This window comes from Neolamprologus brichardi, chromosome 9, assembly GCF_056152115.1.
Source record: "Neolamprologus brichardi isolate AB-2024 chromosome 9, ASM5615211v1, whole genome shotgun sequence".
In the NCBI taxonomy this organism is placed as follows: Eukaryota; Metazoa; Chordata; class Actinopteri; order Cichliformes; family Cichlidae; genus Neolamprologus; species Neolamprologus brichardi.
The window spans coordinates 6,364,013-6,382,222 of NC_142112.1; the positions used below are offsets into that span (position 1 = coordinate 6,364,013).

At 39.0% G+C, this 18,210-nt stretch overlaps 1 protein-coding gene and 1 long non-coding RNA gene across 2 annotated transcripts; one reads left to right on the plus strand and one right to left on the minus strand.

Annotated features, from left to right (window-relative positions):
- Positions 1 to 9,868: 9,868 nt before the first annotated feature.
- dtx3la (deltex E3 ubiquitin ligase 3L a) lies at positions 9,869 to 17,975 on the plus strand. Its single transcript, XM_087845564.1, has 5 exons — positions 9,869 to 10,034; positions 10,975 to 11,057; positions 11,155 to 11,309; positions 16,827 to 17,038; positions 17,639 to 17,975. The coding sequence occupies exons 2-5, from the start codon at positions 10,976 to 10,978 to the stop codon at positions 17,703 to 17,705; spliced, it is 516 nt and encodes a 171-aa protein (XP_087701690.1). The 5' UTR covers positions 9,869 to 10,034; position 10,975; the 3' UTR covers positions 17,706 to 17,975.
- On the minus strand, positions 12,311 to 13,233 carry LOC148101146 (uncharacterized). The gene is made up of 2 exons (XR_015719535.1): positions 13,115 to 13,233; positions 12,311 to 12,568 (listed from the first exon to the last, which is right to left on the minus strand). It is a non-coding gene; the product is annotated as an uncharacterized LOC148101146 (long non-coding RNA).
- Positions 17,976 to 18,210: the final 235 nt, after the last annotated feature.

Consider the following 18,210-nt stretch of genomic DNA (forward strand, 5'->3'; position numbering starts at 1 on the left):
ACTTCAGCACATTTTGAGTATCTTTAAAGGCATTTGCTATCACTACTGTGCAGATGATATTCAATTATATATCTCTTTTAAGCCCCAAGATACTTCTAAGCTGCAGATCTTAAATAGGTCCTTAGACTCCATGAAAAGTTGGATGGCTAACAACTTTCTCCAACGTAATGAAGATAAAATGGAAGTCCTTGTCTCTGCCCCGGACAGATTTGTGCCCAGTGTGATGAAAGCCATTGGCCCCCTTGCATCATTTGTTAAATCGTCTGTCAGGAATCTTGGGGTAACTCTTGAGTCTGCATTCACTTTCATTTTTTTAAACCCTTTCCTATCTGGCAGTTGTAACAAGCAGAATTATGGTCTGAAGGCTTTGTTGTGCCAAACACATTTGCTTTCCCAAGACGAGCACTGTAGACTCTCTGTAGGCTCCTGTTGTTAATCTCTTTATTTTATTTTTTTATTCATATTATTATCTGTGTGAATAATATGCTGGAGCGGACAGGGGGTGAAGGCCAGGTTGGTAAAGAAAGAAGAAAGAGGAGGTATAGGTAAAGAAAAAGAAAAAGAAAGAAAGAGAGAGGGGGGCTTGGGATGAAACAAACAGATGTGCTGGCTCTACAGCTGCTGCATCTGTAACAAAACACATTCAAACAATACAAAGCACCTGAAAGCAACAACCAGTGGGGAGCAGCAGGGAGGGGAAACCCTCCACCCCTAATAACAATGTCCCAGAGGGACTGAGGCTCAGCCACAGGGCTAGCCACACATACACAAAGAAAATGCACAGAGACACACACTTTCAGTTCTTAAATTTAGTTGCAGATAACTTTAGTTATTGTTACTTGGCTCTAATAAACCTTTGTTTTGTGTTAGATGTGCTCCTGCTGTGCTACTTCCTGTTTAATTTTGTTTACTTTTGTCACCTTTTCCCTTGCGTTTAGTTTTACTTCCTTTATCCTCTGTGATTAGTTTTAGCCATTCAATTCAATTCAATTCAATTTTATTTATATAGCGCCAAATCACAACAAATGTCGCCTCAAGGCTCTTCATAGATACAGAGAAAAACCCAACAATCATATGACCCCCTATGAGCAAGCACTTTGGCGACAGTGGGAAGGAAAAACTCCCTTTTAACAGGAAGAAACCTCCGGCAGAACCAGGCTCAGGGAGGGGCGGGGCCATCTGCTGCGACCGGTTGGGGTGAGAGAAGGAAGACAGGATAAAAGACATGCTGTGGAAGAGAGACAGAGATTAATAACAGATATGATTCAATACAGAGAGGTCTATTAACACATAGTGAGTGAGAAAGGTGACTGGAAAGGAAAAACTCAATGCATCATTGGAATCCCCCGGCAGCCTACATCTATTGCAGCATAACTAAGGGAGGATTCAGGGTCGATAGATGATAACAAGTAAGACTGGTTTCTGAGTTTCACAGCTGGGGTGGACAACGTTAAGCATCAGGCTTTCAAATGAATTAAAAGTCTGTCTTGGTCTTTCATTAATTAATAGACTGGTGTGAAAAATTGCTGCCACACCGCCCCCTCGACCTGTGCTTCGAGATTTCTGGTAGTTAGAATGACTCTGGGGTGTTGATTCATTTAAACTAACATAATCATCCTGCTGCAACCAGGTTTCTGTAAGGCAGAGTAAATCAATTTGTTGATCAATTATTAAGTCATGTACTAACAGAGACTTGGAGGAGAGAGACCTAATATTTAATAATCCACATTTCACTGTTTTACTCTTTGGTTCAGATGTGGATACTGTATTGTTCTTTCTTTGTAAATGTTTAAGTTGTTTGTTGCTGGTTTTTAGTTTGTTTTTTGTCTTTTTGGAAGCTGACACAGTCTCTATGGAGATGGGTTTTTGGCCATGTTTGTGTCTTCTCCCATCTCCCTTTCGCTCATTATCTTTTGTATATTCAAACCCTCAGTTAGCTTGTGTTTGCTGTTGTCGTGTTGTAGTGACTGTTTGACTCCCGTGGGTTTTCCTTGTCAATCTCCTGGATTTAACACATGCACTCATTTATCGCATCATATCTAAAATAATTGTGTTCATTCTCTTCTGCTTATCCAGTTCATGTTATGGGGGAGATGGGGTGTATCCCAGCTACCATATAGCAAGAGCCAGCCTGTTGCAGGGACAGAGAGACAGACAACAATTCACATTCACATCTATGGGCAATCACCAGTGGGATCACCAGTTAACCTAACCCCCACTAACTGCATGTCCTTAGACTGTGGCAGGAAGCTGGAGTACCCACGCAAACACGAGGACAACATGGAAACTTCACACAGAAAGGCCCCAGACAGATGGTGGGGTTGAACTTCTTGCTGTGAGGCAATGGTGCTAACTACAGGGTGGGCCATTTATATGGATACACCGTAATAAAATGGGAATGGTTGGTGAAATTAAAGTCCTGTTTTTGGCACATTAGTATATGTGAGGGGGCAAACTCCTCAAGATGGGTGGTGACCATGGTGGCCATTTAGAAGTCGGCCATCTAGGATACAACTTTTGTTTTTTCAATAGGAAGAGGGCCATGTGACACATCAAACTTATTGGTAATGTCACAAGAAAAACAATGGTGTGCTTGGTTTCAACGTAACTTTATTCTTTCATGAGTTATTTACAAGCTTCTCTTTGTTCACAGCCATTGACATGTCGAAGAGGTTAACACGTGAGGAGCGGATCGAAATTGTGTTGATATCTGGTGAACGCAGTAACCGGGTCATTGCAGCAGATTTCAATGCAAGACACCCTACGAGACCACCCATCTCCCATGCTACAGTCAGCAAACCGCTTGCTAAGTTTCATGAAACTGGTTCAGTGTTGGATTTGCCAAAATGTGGACACAAGAAAAATGTCACTAATGAAGAAACATCAGTGGCTGTCCTAGCTTCATTCAGTGAGAGCCCACAGCGTAGCACTCGCCGCATGTCACTGGAGAGTGGCATTAGTCAAACATCCCTTCGGCGGATATTAGCTTCTCACAAATGGCACCCTTACAAACTCCAGCTACTACAGTATCTCAACGAGGATGACCCAGATCAGAAAACCACCGCTATTGGTCTGACACTAACCCACATTGGATGGATCCTTCCAAGACTGTTGGAACAACAAAAGTGATGGTTTGGTGTGGTATATGGGGTACAACGATAATGGGTCCATTCTTCATCAATGGAAACCTCATGCCCACTGGATATTTGAAATTGCTACACAGTGTTGAGAAGGTCACTTTTAAAATGTTTTCCAATACAGAATACATGCCCCAAAATGTATTTTGTAACGTATTCCGTTACGTTACTCTCATTGAGTAACGTATTCTGAATACTTTGGATTACTTAATATATTATCATGCTGTTTACAACTACATGAATGTGATTTATTACTATTACTGAAGGTCCGCGGCTCCGAACCTCTGGGTAATACGTCGGGTTCCGTGTCGGGCTTGTAGCCAAAAAATAGCTTTACTTTGTTGTCTGGGTCAAGTTTGCTAGCGAGAGACAGAGAGAGGCGTTGAAAGGCTGCTCCAACAGAAGTTATTGTTTCGGAGGAAAACACGAACACGGTGTACAGTTGAGTCTTAATAGCTTACTTACAACTGGGCTCGTCAGGCACTCTTCTTGGCTGCAGTGGTTATTATTATATTGACATGCTTCCAGCTCCCGTTTTTGCTCGATGGCAACTCGTACTTTTCCACTCTCCTTTTTCTCCCTCCTCGCACTCACAGACACATAACGGGTCCATTCTCCCTGCAGCACGGACTACACTGCCCATGAGGCTACATTCTTTAGGGCGATGCCTGCAGCATTCTGCCTATTAGCTTAGCACAACAACAACAACAAAAAGGCGCTCTCTCTCCCAGGACACATACAGTCGCAGAGGGAGCGCGCGTCACCCTGTAACCATTTCTACCGTAACGCTGCCGCCTGGAACAACAGAACGTAGCTGTCAAACAAAACCTGAACAGTCCTGACCTGCGACAATATGAAACAGGAAAATACCGCAGTGTAATCCATTTATTTCAACAAAGTAACTGTATTCTAAATACCAAGTTTTTAAACGGTAACTGTAACGGAATACAGTTACTCATATTTTGTATTTTAAATACGTAACAGCGGTACATGTATTCCGTTACTCTCCAACACTGTTGCTACATGATGATGTGTTTCCCTCTTTGTGCACTGAAGCTGCCACGTTCCCTGAGTTTTTCCAGCAAGATGGTGCACCACCACATTATGGGTGCCAGGTCCGAGCATTCCTACATGAACAGTCTCCTGGAAAGTGGATTGGTCGTCGTGGGCCAGTTGAATGGTCCCCAAGGTCTCTCAATCTGACCCCCTTAGGCTTTTATCTTTGGGGTCATCTGAAGGCAATTGTCTGTGGTGTGAAGATACGAGATGTGCAGCACCTGAAACTACGGATACTGGATGCCTGTGCTGGCATTTCTCCTGCGGTGTTGCTATCAGTGTGTGAAGAGTGGGAGAAGAGGGTTGCATTGACAATCCAACACAATGGGCAGCACATTGAACACATTTTATAAGTGGTCAGAAACGTGTAAATAACTCATGAAAGAATAAAGTTACATTGAAACCAAGCACACCATTGCTTTTCTTGTGACATTACCAATAAGTTTGATGTGTCACATGGCCCTCTTCCTATTGAAAAAACAAAAGTTGTATCCAAGATGGCCGACTTCTAAATGGCCACCATGGTCACCACCCATCTTGAGGAGTTTGCCCCCTCACATATGCTAATGTGCCACAAACAGGACTTTAATATCACCAACCATTCCCATGTTATTACGGTGAATCCATATAAATGGCCCACCCTGTACTGTGCCACCATGCTCCCCTTAAATAATTTTGTTCAGCTTAATTCACAAGTTGTTGTAGCTACTTTATTAAAATATAACTTAATACAATACATATACAATATTGCTTCACACAGCCGGGACAGTTAGCACTGATTCAGATTGACTACACCTTTAATGGTGAGCACTATATGGAGAGAATGGCGGTGAGAGAAGAAGAGGAAGGCAAGTTCAAAACATAATTGGACTTTTCTGTGTTTTCTCTTCCTGTCTGGATTAGAGGGGAGAGTAAGGCAGGATTTGGGACACATGGTAATTATCCCATCTGAGATCCCATCTGAGATCCCCCTCTTGTCCCCAGCCTATTTTTTTAAACCTCTCTCGCCCTCTTAGCTTAAGCGGGATTGTCTTTCTCTGTTTCAGCGTCTCTGAGGTCACTAAAAACAAGCTTGGATTTTGTGTCACAACAACAAAGGATTTCAAATGAAGAGGCAGATATGTTTTAACTGTCTCTGAGAGGACCAAGGTTGTTCTGGAACCTTCAGATTTTCAAGAATGCTTAACTTTAGGGCTTTCTGAGGCTGCGTCACGTCTCGTGTGATGTGAAAAAATCGATTGTCTAATATCAATTTTGAGTGTTTAACGGGTGGTAAGCTCTGGAAGTGACATGGATATGTTGTGGTACTCTAGCCAATCACAGTAATCCAATGAGTTTGCTGTAAGTTTTGAGAAGGGACTTGTACAAAGCAAATGCAAAACACAAAGGCTGATAAAAGTAAACTCTCCTCTACATTGTCCTCATTCGTTAAGTGCTTTACAAACCACAAAATTACAGCTAATAGATGGATTCTCCTGTTTCAATTCAGCTAGTTAGCAACAATATACTGCTTAAGAGACAGGGAGTGAAAGTGGACAGCATATCCTTGTTTCTTTTCTTTTTTTAACACAAAACCCATTGTTGCAGCCCAGAGGAACTGCTTTTTAGTTTTGCTGTCCTTGTTTTTCACAAGTGATGCCATATTCTGTACCTGCACAAGAAAGCGTTAAACGTGTTATTTAAATGTGTACTTCCTAAATCCATCTTCATAGACATTGTTGATTCTATCACAGTTTTTTAAGCAGGGTGAAGTTAGCATTAAAACATGTACACTTTAAGTGAAAAAGTGAGGGAATCTTCAGAGATTTAGTTAGCATCATTTACACAAGAGTGCAGACCAGAGGCCTGTACTACAAAGCAGGATTTTGGTTTTCCAGGTAACTTTTTAAATACATAACTATTTATGTACATTATGTGCACTTGTATGTGCAGCCTATGTCTACCTTACTGAAACCACAGAACGAAACACAAACTATGCATTCCACTGTCAAAAGAATGGACATGGATTAATTTGGTGATTAAAAAGTGTATAAAATTTTCTAATAGTTCATTTTAATCTGCATATGCCTTTTACACTGCTACACTGCTAATACTAGACTCTATTAAAAAACAACCCTTCCTACTTTCCCTGCAGAGGCCTGAGGGTTTTTCAAGGAATGGTGACATTATTTTTGGAAAATTGATTGGTCAGTAGGTGGTGATTTCATACCTGATGATCCAAGGAAAACATTCTGTGGACTGACAAGACAAAAGCTGAACTTGTTGGTAGGGCTGACTCTCATTACATCTGGCATAAAACTAAGATAACATTTTATAAAAAGAACATCATACCAACACAAATGGTTGCAGTAATATGATGATCTGAGTTTACTTGACTGGTCATGGATGACTTGCTGTATCAAAGCAGGATGGAACCAGGAATTCTGGTCTCTAGCAGCCAATTCTGAAAGTAAACGTCCAGCCTTCAGTGTCTGGCCTAAAGCTCAAGCACACTTGGATTGTGCAGCACGAAAGTGATGCACAAAGCGTCAGAAAGTCAAACTATGAATAGCTCAAAAAATAAAAACTTTTTTGAGTCACAGTGGTAAATGTTGCCATGTAATAGATAAACTTCTCACAGCCTGATCAAAACTGACAAGTCAATAACACAAACAAAACAAAGGAGATAAAGGGACATACTGGACATCACACCTGAGTCTAATTGATCCAAATGTTGAGCTGAACAAACCCCAAGAGAAAGCCTTTATCTTGCTGAGCAAACTTGGCTTTAGTAAGTATTGTACCTCTGCAGTACTGAGAGTTTTCAGCCCTTTTCTAAAAGCATTATCTCTCCACAAATGGAGAATGATTGGACAGATGAAGGCAAATATTCATCTGTTTCTAATTATTTGTTAAGCATGAGACTTTTTTATTGAGTGCTACCCTCAATAAAATTTCTGTTTGGCACCAACGACTTTAGGCAGGAGATCAGGAAAAATTCCAAAATTTAAACAAAGGCTTTATTCTTAAAGAGTCATTTGTCATGACTATATAGGCAATCAGTGGGGCAATCATTACATGTAAGGAGCAGGAAAAGGCAAAGTCCACAGGGTTTTCTCATTTCACTAATTTTTGACTCCTCATCTTGGGGTGGCTGTAGCTGAATAGATAGAGCAGGTCACCTACTATGTTGGTGGTTTAATCCCTAGCTGCTCCAGGCTGCATGCCAAATATCCTTGGGCAAGATATTAACTCCAAGTTTCTCATCCGTGCACCCATTGAAATGTGAATATGTGTACATGTTAGACAGAAAGCACCTACTCATTAAAAAAACATAGAAGAAAGTGTTTGTTTGCCTGGGCAAATGGCACAAGTTGCATTAAAGTACTTTGAGTGCTCAGTTAGAATAGAAAAGCACTACATAAGAACCAGTCCACTTACCACCAAGGATATCTCTAAAATACATCTGTGGGACAAAGGACAAAGAAAGCTTTTGGCACACGCTAAAAGAATCCGTTTTACATTCTTATCAAGAAGTGTGTCTTTTGTCCTTTGGGTTTTTACCTTCCTCACATATAGGAGGCAGGGCACACATTTGTGATATACAAGCCAAACTGCTTGCCCTCTTTACTCATCTGTTGTTGCAGTTATTTAAGATGATCAAGATTTTTACTCTTTATTATTGCGTTCAACTTTTTTTTTAAATTTAAGTTTTATTTCTACGTCGGTACAAACTATCATTTCTAATTATGCATCAAAAGATAATTTGATATAGGTCAATACCTAGATCAATAAGCTTATCTGTGTGAATTGAAATGCCATTTTCAGCTTTTCTGATATGCAAAAAAACATAAAAAAAATAAACAGACTATTAACATTGCTGTTTAAATGTCAACAAATTAAATATAACAACACTGTGTTATAACGGTTATTTTACATTTAATGGCCACCTCCACTTCTCTGGAAGAAATGTGAATACAAGTTACCGAACTGAACAACTGCTTTCTGTAGCTAAAGCTAAACACCGTGGCACATGCATGAATGACTATCACGGTCCCTAAGGCCTCTTCGACTGACTTTATCTGTCTCTCTGTCTTTGTTTTTTCTCTTCTCTTCTCTGTCTGTTGGAGGTGGGAATCACCATACATCCCACGATACAATATTATCACAATACTTAACACACGATACGATATTATTGCAATTTTTAAAAAATATTTTGCGATATTCAGATTCTGTACATAAAGGTAAACTTTATCAATATTCATTTTATCTAATAACAAAGTCTCACACTAAGTCTTTCTCTCATTTCAGTTTTATTGTTGACAAACTGAACGGTTTGTATTACAGTCTAGTCCAACTTAACTGAATGCAACCATCTGGTACAATTACAGCTATTCGGAACTATGCAGTTTATGAAAACTATGCAGCCCCTTCAGCAACTGAAGAATTTGAAAGTAAATTAAAACAAAATATAATTTTACATTAAATAAAAAAGTTTTAAACTTAATTAAAATAAAACATGTCTTAAATTAAAATAAGTAAACTGTCATGTTTATTGCTGCCAAAAAAAAAGTTAAACACATTTGGACAGTGAAGGAATGTCAGGATTCTTGCTCAGAAAAAGGATCAACATGCTCTGAAGTCAGAGCACAAAAACCTTTTTGTAACAAAATATCGATTTCTGCTGTCCCTGTATCGATACATTATTAGCGAACAAAATATCACGATACTACACAGTATCGATTTTTTCCCCCACCCCTACTGTCTGTGTTGTTGTTGTTGTTGTCTATGCGACTCTAGCTTGAAACACATCACCCACCTGTCACCAATGATCCCATAACTGCCACGAGTTAAGGTAGTGACTGGCTGTCATTCATTGCTGTAGTGTTGAACTACACAGTTAGTGAAATCCTGGTGTTTCCCTCTGCAAAGAGTTCCCCTGGATTCCCTTTCCTGGAGTGTGACGAGTCGCCCTGAGTTTTGAGAGTGTTCTGTTGTTGGATAACCAGGTATTTGGATTCCCTGGATCACGTAGAAACTATTTTCCTCTAATGCATTGGGTATAGCTTTGTTGGTGAATCAATATAAATAAACACACTAAACATTGACTTCTTTGAGTCCAGCACTACAGTTCACTCCCCCTCAGTAGCCATGACAGCTGTTCATGACTTGTTGATTTCACGACACACCCACCAATCTGAGCCATGATCTAAGTAACCCTCATCCCTCAGACTACTTATATGTGGACTCTATTCTGACCAAGTCTTTTTAACTGCCTGTTCTCTAATGTTTGCCTTTTCTGTTGTTTTTTATATATTCCTCTTAATTGTATATCTCTCTCATGTTTATTTATTCCTGCTGTTGTACTATTTATATTTTATTTCTACACAGTTGGTGTGGAGCACCCACAATTTTGCTGTACATTTACAATGACAATAAAGGGCTATTCCATTTAAAGTGTTTAAAAAAACCATCCAAACATCTTTGGAATTGGGGTTGTATTCAATGAAATATATAAAAATATAAAACACAACACAAATTGTTATCCTTATGATCATACATAAAACTACTGTGAAACTGTTTTTCTTGCTTGCTTCTGCCCCCCCCACACACACACACACACACACACACACTACCATGGTTACCAAACTTGCTAGACCAGTTGAGCAGATCATTCAGCCCTTAAACCACAACCCATTAACTGGACACACCCATCTTATTTTTTCCTTGTTTCTGTCTTTGATTTGGTGCCCTTTTCATATCCTCATGAGCTAACGAATGCCTGGAGCGCCAAGATTTTTTTTGTTACGACAGGAGAAACCAAGATAATTCTCTGCAGTGTGGATAACAGCCTTTCAGCAGGTACTGAGAAGAGTATGAATAGCACTCATCAATAATTAACATTTACTGTAATCATTGGAATTTTAAGTTATTAGTCAGTTTGAACTCACCCACTAATGTATGTTGTGTTGTGTTGTAAACATTTTCTTTTTGTTCTGAATTAAAACAAGCTGATTGAAGAACAGAACAGGCAAAATGCTAGGCAGCAAAACCAAAGATATTATGACTGGCTAAACGTAGAAACTTTATTTTCAGCACTCGGTAGTTTCACCTGCCCTACTCAGATATACCTAGTCAATGTGCTGTATTTGACAGTATAAAAGATTATTTAAAACTAACATCGGACACATTTAAATGTTTATTTGAAGTTACAAGCCAGCTATCAAATCTTTTTGTTTTTTTAGGACTCGAAGTACATGAGAGGAAGTTCTTGTGTTTGAGGGCCATAAAATACTTTTCCCTAATAACCAGCGACATACGATGTGTTAAGGATGTATCTTCTGCCATCAAATTTAGACATTTGTACACAGCCATTTCACAACCATTCACACCTTTATTCAGGGGACTCTAAGCATGTCCTGTGAGCTCAATGTTTTTAGAGGGTTTTGTGATTTACAGCCTTGACACACCATCAAACTGTGCTAACCAGTCTACAGAAATCCTCTTGTGTGAGTGGACATCTGCAAGAATACACAGTCCATAATCTACAGCTAGCTGCGGTTATGATGAGTAATGAAGATCTATAAAATGAATTTAAGCATGATAGTAAATTTAAACACAAATCTTAAACTATGTATAAAAATCTCTCTTCCTCTTGGAACTCCATTGTTCATTTGTTTCAGTTTTACAATTGTCTTGATTTTTTTTGAACAGTAAAACCTTTTTCTTATAAGACATTTACCAACATTGTGATTTATTCTAGATAAAGTGCTAATTCATACTGTTTCCCTTGTCTTTACAGTATGGGTTCTAACCAGAGCAGTGACAAGCTTTACTGTAATCGTTATCTCGATGGACAGGGTCCTCCATCGCTGGTTGAACAAGGTCCTTCAAAAATACACACACCTATTTCTAAATGCCTGGTATAATTTCTTATTTACTAGTAGATAATTCCACTGAAAATCTGCTTCTGTCTGTCCAGCTACAGGCAAAAATGCAAATGGGACGTTCGGTACACTAAGTGGGTGCCAACCAGATGGTCAAATGACCTGGGAAGTTATCAACAGAGCCCTGAATGAATTTCCTGATGATAACACCCTGAAGATTAACTTCTCATTCCTGGACGGAAAACAGACGGTGAGCTTAGTGGATCTGCTGACAACTATATGTGGTATAGCTAATATGTACTAATACCTAATATTTGAGATAGCTAATGAGGTTGAGCAAGGCATCCACTAGTTTCAAGGTTGGTAATTTGACTCCAGGCTTCTTCAGTCTGTATGCTAAAGTCAATTATATTATTAATAATAATAACAATAATAATAAAAAAAGAAACAGTCAAATACTTCTGATTAACTCTCTCACTAGGTCAATAACATTGTTTAAAATGATAAAAAACACAACGTCCCCAACCTTTTTTGCGCCACGGACCGGTTTATGCCCGACAATATTTTCACGGACCGGCCTTTAAGGTGTCGCGGATAAACACAACAAAATAAAACTAGTACCGGTACCGAAAAAAATAAGATTTATTCATAACACACGTGAAAAGACCCAGGAAAACAGAGTTAACGATAAAAACGATAACAAAATAATGCTGAAAACCGATTAAAAACCCTGAAAACCATACATTTCACACCTGACATACACCGCATTCTCCGCATTCAGAAAGAAACTGGTGAACTGGTTGGTCAGGTTAGTGAGTCACGGTAGATGGAAATAGAAAACGAAAACAGAAAAAAAAGGAGCAGCACATACTTTGATTTGAAGAAAGATACTAGTACATACTTGTAAACAACACTCACTAAATGCACACAGCAAATCCAGCATGTCCAAATTAACACTGTCAGATTTGATTTCAACACTATTAAAGTGCCTATATGGGTCCACACCAGAGAGTGTTAATTTTTGGAGAGTTGGTATGTTAACTCTGATTTAGTGTTAAACACCAAATCTGTCTGGAGTTGATAATTTAACACTTACTAATGCTAACTAGGTGTTAAGAGTTTATATATTAACTCTCAAAGAGTATTTTAGTTTAACTACGTAAGAGTTATCTTCTAATTAATGTGGGAATTTTACTGTTCTGAACTTCTAGAAATTTCTTTTGGAAATAAACATTTACTAAAAAGACACAATGGTTTTTGAAAAACATTTATTCTGAACTGTGCACCAAAATTTCAAAACATTTTCTGAAAGATGTAACAGTGTACATGTTCTCACTTTCATTAGAATTTTGTTTATCAAAAGGTCTGACATAGGTGAGCTGGTAAATGCAAATAACAGCATTCTCATCACTTATTTCTTCAATACAATATACATGTCCTTCATTCATCACTTTGTAGAACTTCAACGCACTTCTGCTCTCCCCCATATTCCATCTTCACAAGCATATCCTATGTGGAGATTGAATAAAAATTAGTTGACACTAATTAATGGCACAAATAATCCACTCAATTGCAGCACAGTAAAAAAAAAAAAGGAATCCTTTTTGAGCCATTACTTGTGTAAAGTATTTTCCCAAAAGACAAGGACACAGGCAACAGGTAATACTGAACTAAATGTAAAACCTCAACCTTTTTCATTTTTACCTAAACCGTGTGCACAAAGCTCTGGAGGGATCTAAATGCTAACGTAGAACCCAGTCAGGACATCTGCTACTGCTGTTTGCTCGTTTTTTTATGGAAGATCGTTTTCAGGCTTCAAGTAGCACCATTATACCAACATTTCACATTCTAGACATTGTTTTAGATGTATTTGACCAAAAATGTGACTGAAAATTCACATGCAAGCCTTTTTTCAAGGCTGTGGTATTTGTGGTATTATGCTATCGTCGAGCAACATGGCTAATACCTTTCACACAGCTTTGTCTCAACTCCAAAGAGCCACAGAAGTAAAAGCTAATAATAATAATTGAAACAATCTTTGAAAAAATGACTTACCAAGCATGGCAAACAACTCAAATATGTAGAGCAAAATGTTCTGAAACGGCTTCACTTCAGCTTCGATTGGAGCCTATGGTGCTGGGGGCGGAGTCTGTGAATTTACTCTATTGGTGTCATAGCCCCTGTAGGAGTTCAGAGTTAAGAGGTCAAGAGTTAATGTTTTCATTGTAACACCTCCAGATTTGAAATAGAAACACTCATTTTTAACACTCGATTTTAACTACTATCATTTTACACCTCAGAGTTACATTAAAAGAATGTGACTCTACTTAGAGTAAAATTAACTCTACTTTTGCAAGAAGACTACTAACACCAAAACATTTAACACTTTTGAATTTGCTGTGCATATATACCGTGGTTCAGGGGGGTTGGGAAGCTCATCTTGTAACCGGAAGGTTGCCAGTTTGATCCCTAGCTCTGTCTGTCTTGGTTGTTGTGTCCTTGGGCAAGACACTTCACCTACCACCTACTGGTGATGGCCAGAGGGGCTGATAGCGTGATATGGCAGCCTCGCTTCTGTCAGTCTGCCCCAGGGCAGCTGTGGCTACAACTGTAGCTGCCTCCACCAGTGTGTGAATGTGAGAGTGAAAGAATAGTGGAATTGTAAAGCGCTCTGAGGGTCTCGAAAAGCGCTATATAAATGCAATCCATTATTATATGAGGTTGAGACAAAAACTAGTTCTAATAATGTTTTTTGCATCTTAATATCTGCTGTGATTGTAAATGTTCCCACGCCCTCTTACCACTCCAAGGTTATCCCGATACTGTTCAACGGATTACAGGAATGTTGCGTCTGTTGTAATCTTTTCTTTTTTAGTTCTCATCCTACTGAGGACAATTTGTGAGAAAACTCTGCAACATTATATGTCATAATGAATTAAAAGGTGGGCATTAGAAAAAACAATCAAAAAACATTTAATTCTTCAAGATGATCATCTGAAACAAGATCCCTCCAAGAGAGTTAAAAAGCAACTTAGTAAATATTATTTTTGAAAATACAATATTAACTAACAACTATACACCATACTCAAAGCTTGCCGTCACCAGTGTGTGAATGTGTGTGTGAATGGGTGAATGACTGAATGTAGTATAAAGCGTTTTGGGGTCCTTAGGGACTAAGCAAAGCGCTATACAAAAATACAGGCCATTCAGGCCAGGCCAATATGTATAAATAGATAAATACAAATAGCATGAATAAATAAATGGAGACAAAAATTAGAGTATTAAAGTATTAAATAGATTTAGCAGATAGAGCTTAATCTGCTGGTTTGATATATGAGATGACCTGATGTGCAAAAATTATTATTACTGTTAAAATAGGTCAGCTGTTCAAGACTCTGATAGCAGTGGGGAAGAAGGAGTTGTTGAGTTGAGATGTTCTGGATTTCACACTTCTAAACCTTTGTCCTGAGGGCAGAAGTGTGAACAGTTCGTGTTGTGGGTATGTGGGGTCTTTGAGAATGGAGGCAGCTCTCCTCTGCACTCGGCGATGGTAGATGCTCTTCAGAGAGGGCAGCAGGGTCCTGGTGATCTTCTCCGCGGTTGTTATCACACTCTGCAGGAGTTCGCGGTCCATAGCAGTAGTGCTGTCGTACCATGCAGTGATGCAGGTAGTCAGTGTGCTCTCCACAATGCAGCTGAGGATCTTGGCCAACATACCAAATTTCCTCAGCCTCCTCAGGAAATACAGCCGCTGCTGAGCCTTCTTGACCAGCTGTGTGGTGTTCAGTGTCCTTGTGAGATCCTCAGTGAAGTAGACACCTAGGTAACTAAAGCTGCTTGCCCTCTCCACTTCAGCCAATAAACAGCGGCTGGTGAGGCCTCCTCTTCTTCTTCTTGCTCTTTTGCCTTATCAGAGTTGAGGGTGAGGTTGTCGTCCTAACACCATGACAGCAGACCTGCCACCTCTCTCCTATAAGCCGCTTCGTCCCCTACAGTGATGCGACTTTAGTATGGTGTTATCCCTTTTGGAGGCGACACAGTCGTGGGTGCACAGGGTGTAGAGGATGGGACTGAGGATGCAACCCTGTGGAACGCCAGTAATAATATTGGCTGAAGTCCTGTTGCCGATCCTGACAGACTGGGGCCTGCCAGTCAAAAAGTCCTGTAGCCCGTCACATAGGGTGGGGTGTAGGCCGAGTGATGATGGTTGTGGTCTTGAAGCATGTGGGGACGGTACTCTGTCTGAGGGAGAGGTTGAAGATGGACATGAGAACATCAGTCAGCTCATTAGCACATGCTTGCATGTTTGCAGCCTAACTATATGCCTTATCAAAAAGGAAAGTTTAAAAAGTAGAGAGTGCATCTGTCTCCCAAATCTAAACTGGGAACTGGTTCCACAGAAGAGGCGTCTGAAAGCAGAAGGTCTCCCATTTTAGTTTTAAATACTCCAGGAACCACAAGTAAGCCGACAGTCTGAGAGGGAAGTGCTCTATTGGCATGATATGGTACTTTGAGGTCTTTAAAAAAAGACCCTGGTTATTCAAGGCCTTGTATGTGATTCTGCATTTTTAACAGGGAGCCAAAGAAGAGAAACCGGTATAGAAGAAACATCCCCTCTCTTTTAAGTCTCTCTCTGGTGCAGAGAAAAACAGTTTTGTCTAAAGTAACTGAAAACTATGATGTACAGGATTGATAACCACTGACTGACAAGACTGTTGGGGGATCTCCAGGAGAATATTTAAACTCTTGAGTAGCTTTTAAGTATTTTGGGGGGCTTTGACTGAGTCTTAGACACACTGTGCACATTCTACTACTATCCTACTATCAACAGTCATTTTATCAATATACTAGTGACCCTGTTCCTCTGATAAATCATGTGGTAAAGTTTCTGTATACTCTTCCTATCATTCTCAAACAAGTTAATCTTAATTTTGTATCTCCCAATATTTGTTATTCTTTTCGAGGACTGGGCAGGTGTTTTCTGGCATTTCTGAGGTGTAACAGGAAATAGATTTAGCAACTGATTTAGCAATCACCAGAAAAGCAAAAGAAAACCAAACCAAAATAAAGAAACACACTTGACCACTCTGGAGTGTGTTGCTGTCTAGATAACTAATATCACAGGTCCATCAGTAAACTGCTTAATATGAACAATTTTTCTCTTCATTTTTTTTATTTTCCTTTTTTTGTTTTTGCCTCTCTCAGGTTACAGCTAGATAATTACATTCAAAATTAGCATTCCGACTTTATCTAACAAAAATGTGAGTTGGATAAATCACCACAGTAGACATGGTGTCAATACATATATCAGACTTTGTTCTGTGATGATGAAAGAGTGCACACGCTTAGCTCAGGGTGAACGTACTCACAATTTGCTGAACTTAACCTGATCAGGTGTTCTGGAATGGGGAAACAGAGTTCCTCTGAGTTAATCAAGTCAGAGTCTATTTTTAAATTAAATTAAGATCTCGCCTTAGTTAATGTGCATATTTTACCTGTGGGCTTTATAGCCTCCTATTAAATAAAACCTCAGAACTCTTGCTTAGGCTAAAAATGTTGTCAAAGAGGGTTCTTTGCTAAAATTATTTTTAATAAAGAATAAGCAAAGTACTAAACGAAAGTCTAAATAGTTTTGTTAATAGTTATTAATTACAGTTTTATATATTTAATTAACTCTAAAAGTATGATGACTTAAGTACAATGTGGTTAGACTTAAGCACATGGTTTAATGAATGTCCATTTATGCACTAAACATATCTTCCTATAGGAGATGCACCCTCACCCTGGCCGGAATTATGCTGGGGAAGTACTCTGTGCTTACCTGCCTGACAACCGTGAAGGCAAGAAGGTTCTTGCTCTGCTGGAAAAGGCATTCAATCAGAAGCTTCTGTTTATAATAGCCACAAATGGAAATGGAGAGGACGTGATCACTACAAATTCCATTCCACTAAAAATATTTTCAGGAGGTGGAAACATATGGTGAGTATACTATAGCAGACTTGGTTTGAAAGGCCTAATGCTTATCCCTTTGAATTGTGCAGCACTTTGGTTAAGCCTTGATTTTAAATGTGCTTAGAAATAAACTGACTTGACTTGAAGTAAAATGAGCAAGCAAGCAAACAAACAAACACAAACACATTTACAATTGTGTGTTAGAAACTGAAATGTCTAGACAGATGGCAGATGACCGCTCCTTCCTCAGCCTGGTTCTGCTGGAGGTTTCATCCTGTTAAAAGGGAGTTTTATTCTTCCCACTGTCGCCAAAGTGCTTGCTCATAGGGGGTCATATGATTGTCGGGTTTTTCTCTGTATGTATTATTGTACCTTACAATATAAAGCACCTTGAGGCGACTGTTGTTGTGATTTGGTGCTGTATAAATAAAACTGAATTGAAGTGATAAAATTAGATCTGAAAGAACACTACTGTTAAAGTTACTGATTTAATAGGTAGCTTTAAATATATTATTTAGTCCCAATTTTCTGTCTTTACATCTACATCGGAGTGTGTGTGTGTGTGTGTGTGTGTAATGACATTTATTTTTTAATTTAATTATTTCTTTCTAATCTGTATTCTTTCAGGGATAACCCAGATGCTGACTACCTGAAGACTGTGAAAAAGCTACTGAACAATAATGGCATTAAATAACATAAGACATACTGGTTAATAGATGGATAAAGCTACATTTTTTCTTTTTCCTGTAGCAGAAGTAAGAAGAAAAGGTGGTTGCAGTTTAGGATGAAAAGCAGATCTTGTACTAATGAATAGTTTGGTGGTTTAGTCCTGTCTGCATGCCAGTAACATTCGCCCACTATGCAACCACCAATTTATGTGTAATAGATAAGTTATGCGCACAACTATATGTAAAATTAAGCCCTGCTTATGCCCCCTGGCTATTAGTGTAAAGATTTAAGTAGAATGGAAAAAAATAAAAAAAATTATGTCTTATGCATACTTGTAAGTTCTGTATTGTGTTGTTGTCAATTAAAAATAGCACAGATGTTGATATTCAAGAGGCTGTCATTGCTCTTAAAGCAGTATGCTTCCATTTGAATTTGTAGCCAGCAACAAATGTCCAGACTCTCCTCAAAGACCTTCACAGTTTTTGGAGAGTCTTGAAACTTATTTAAGTCTTTCTCCAAAGATTGTGCTG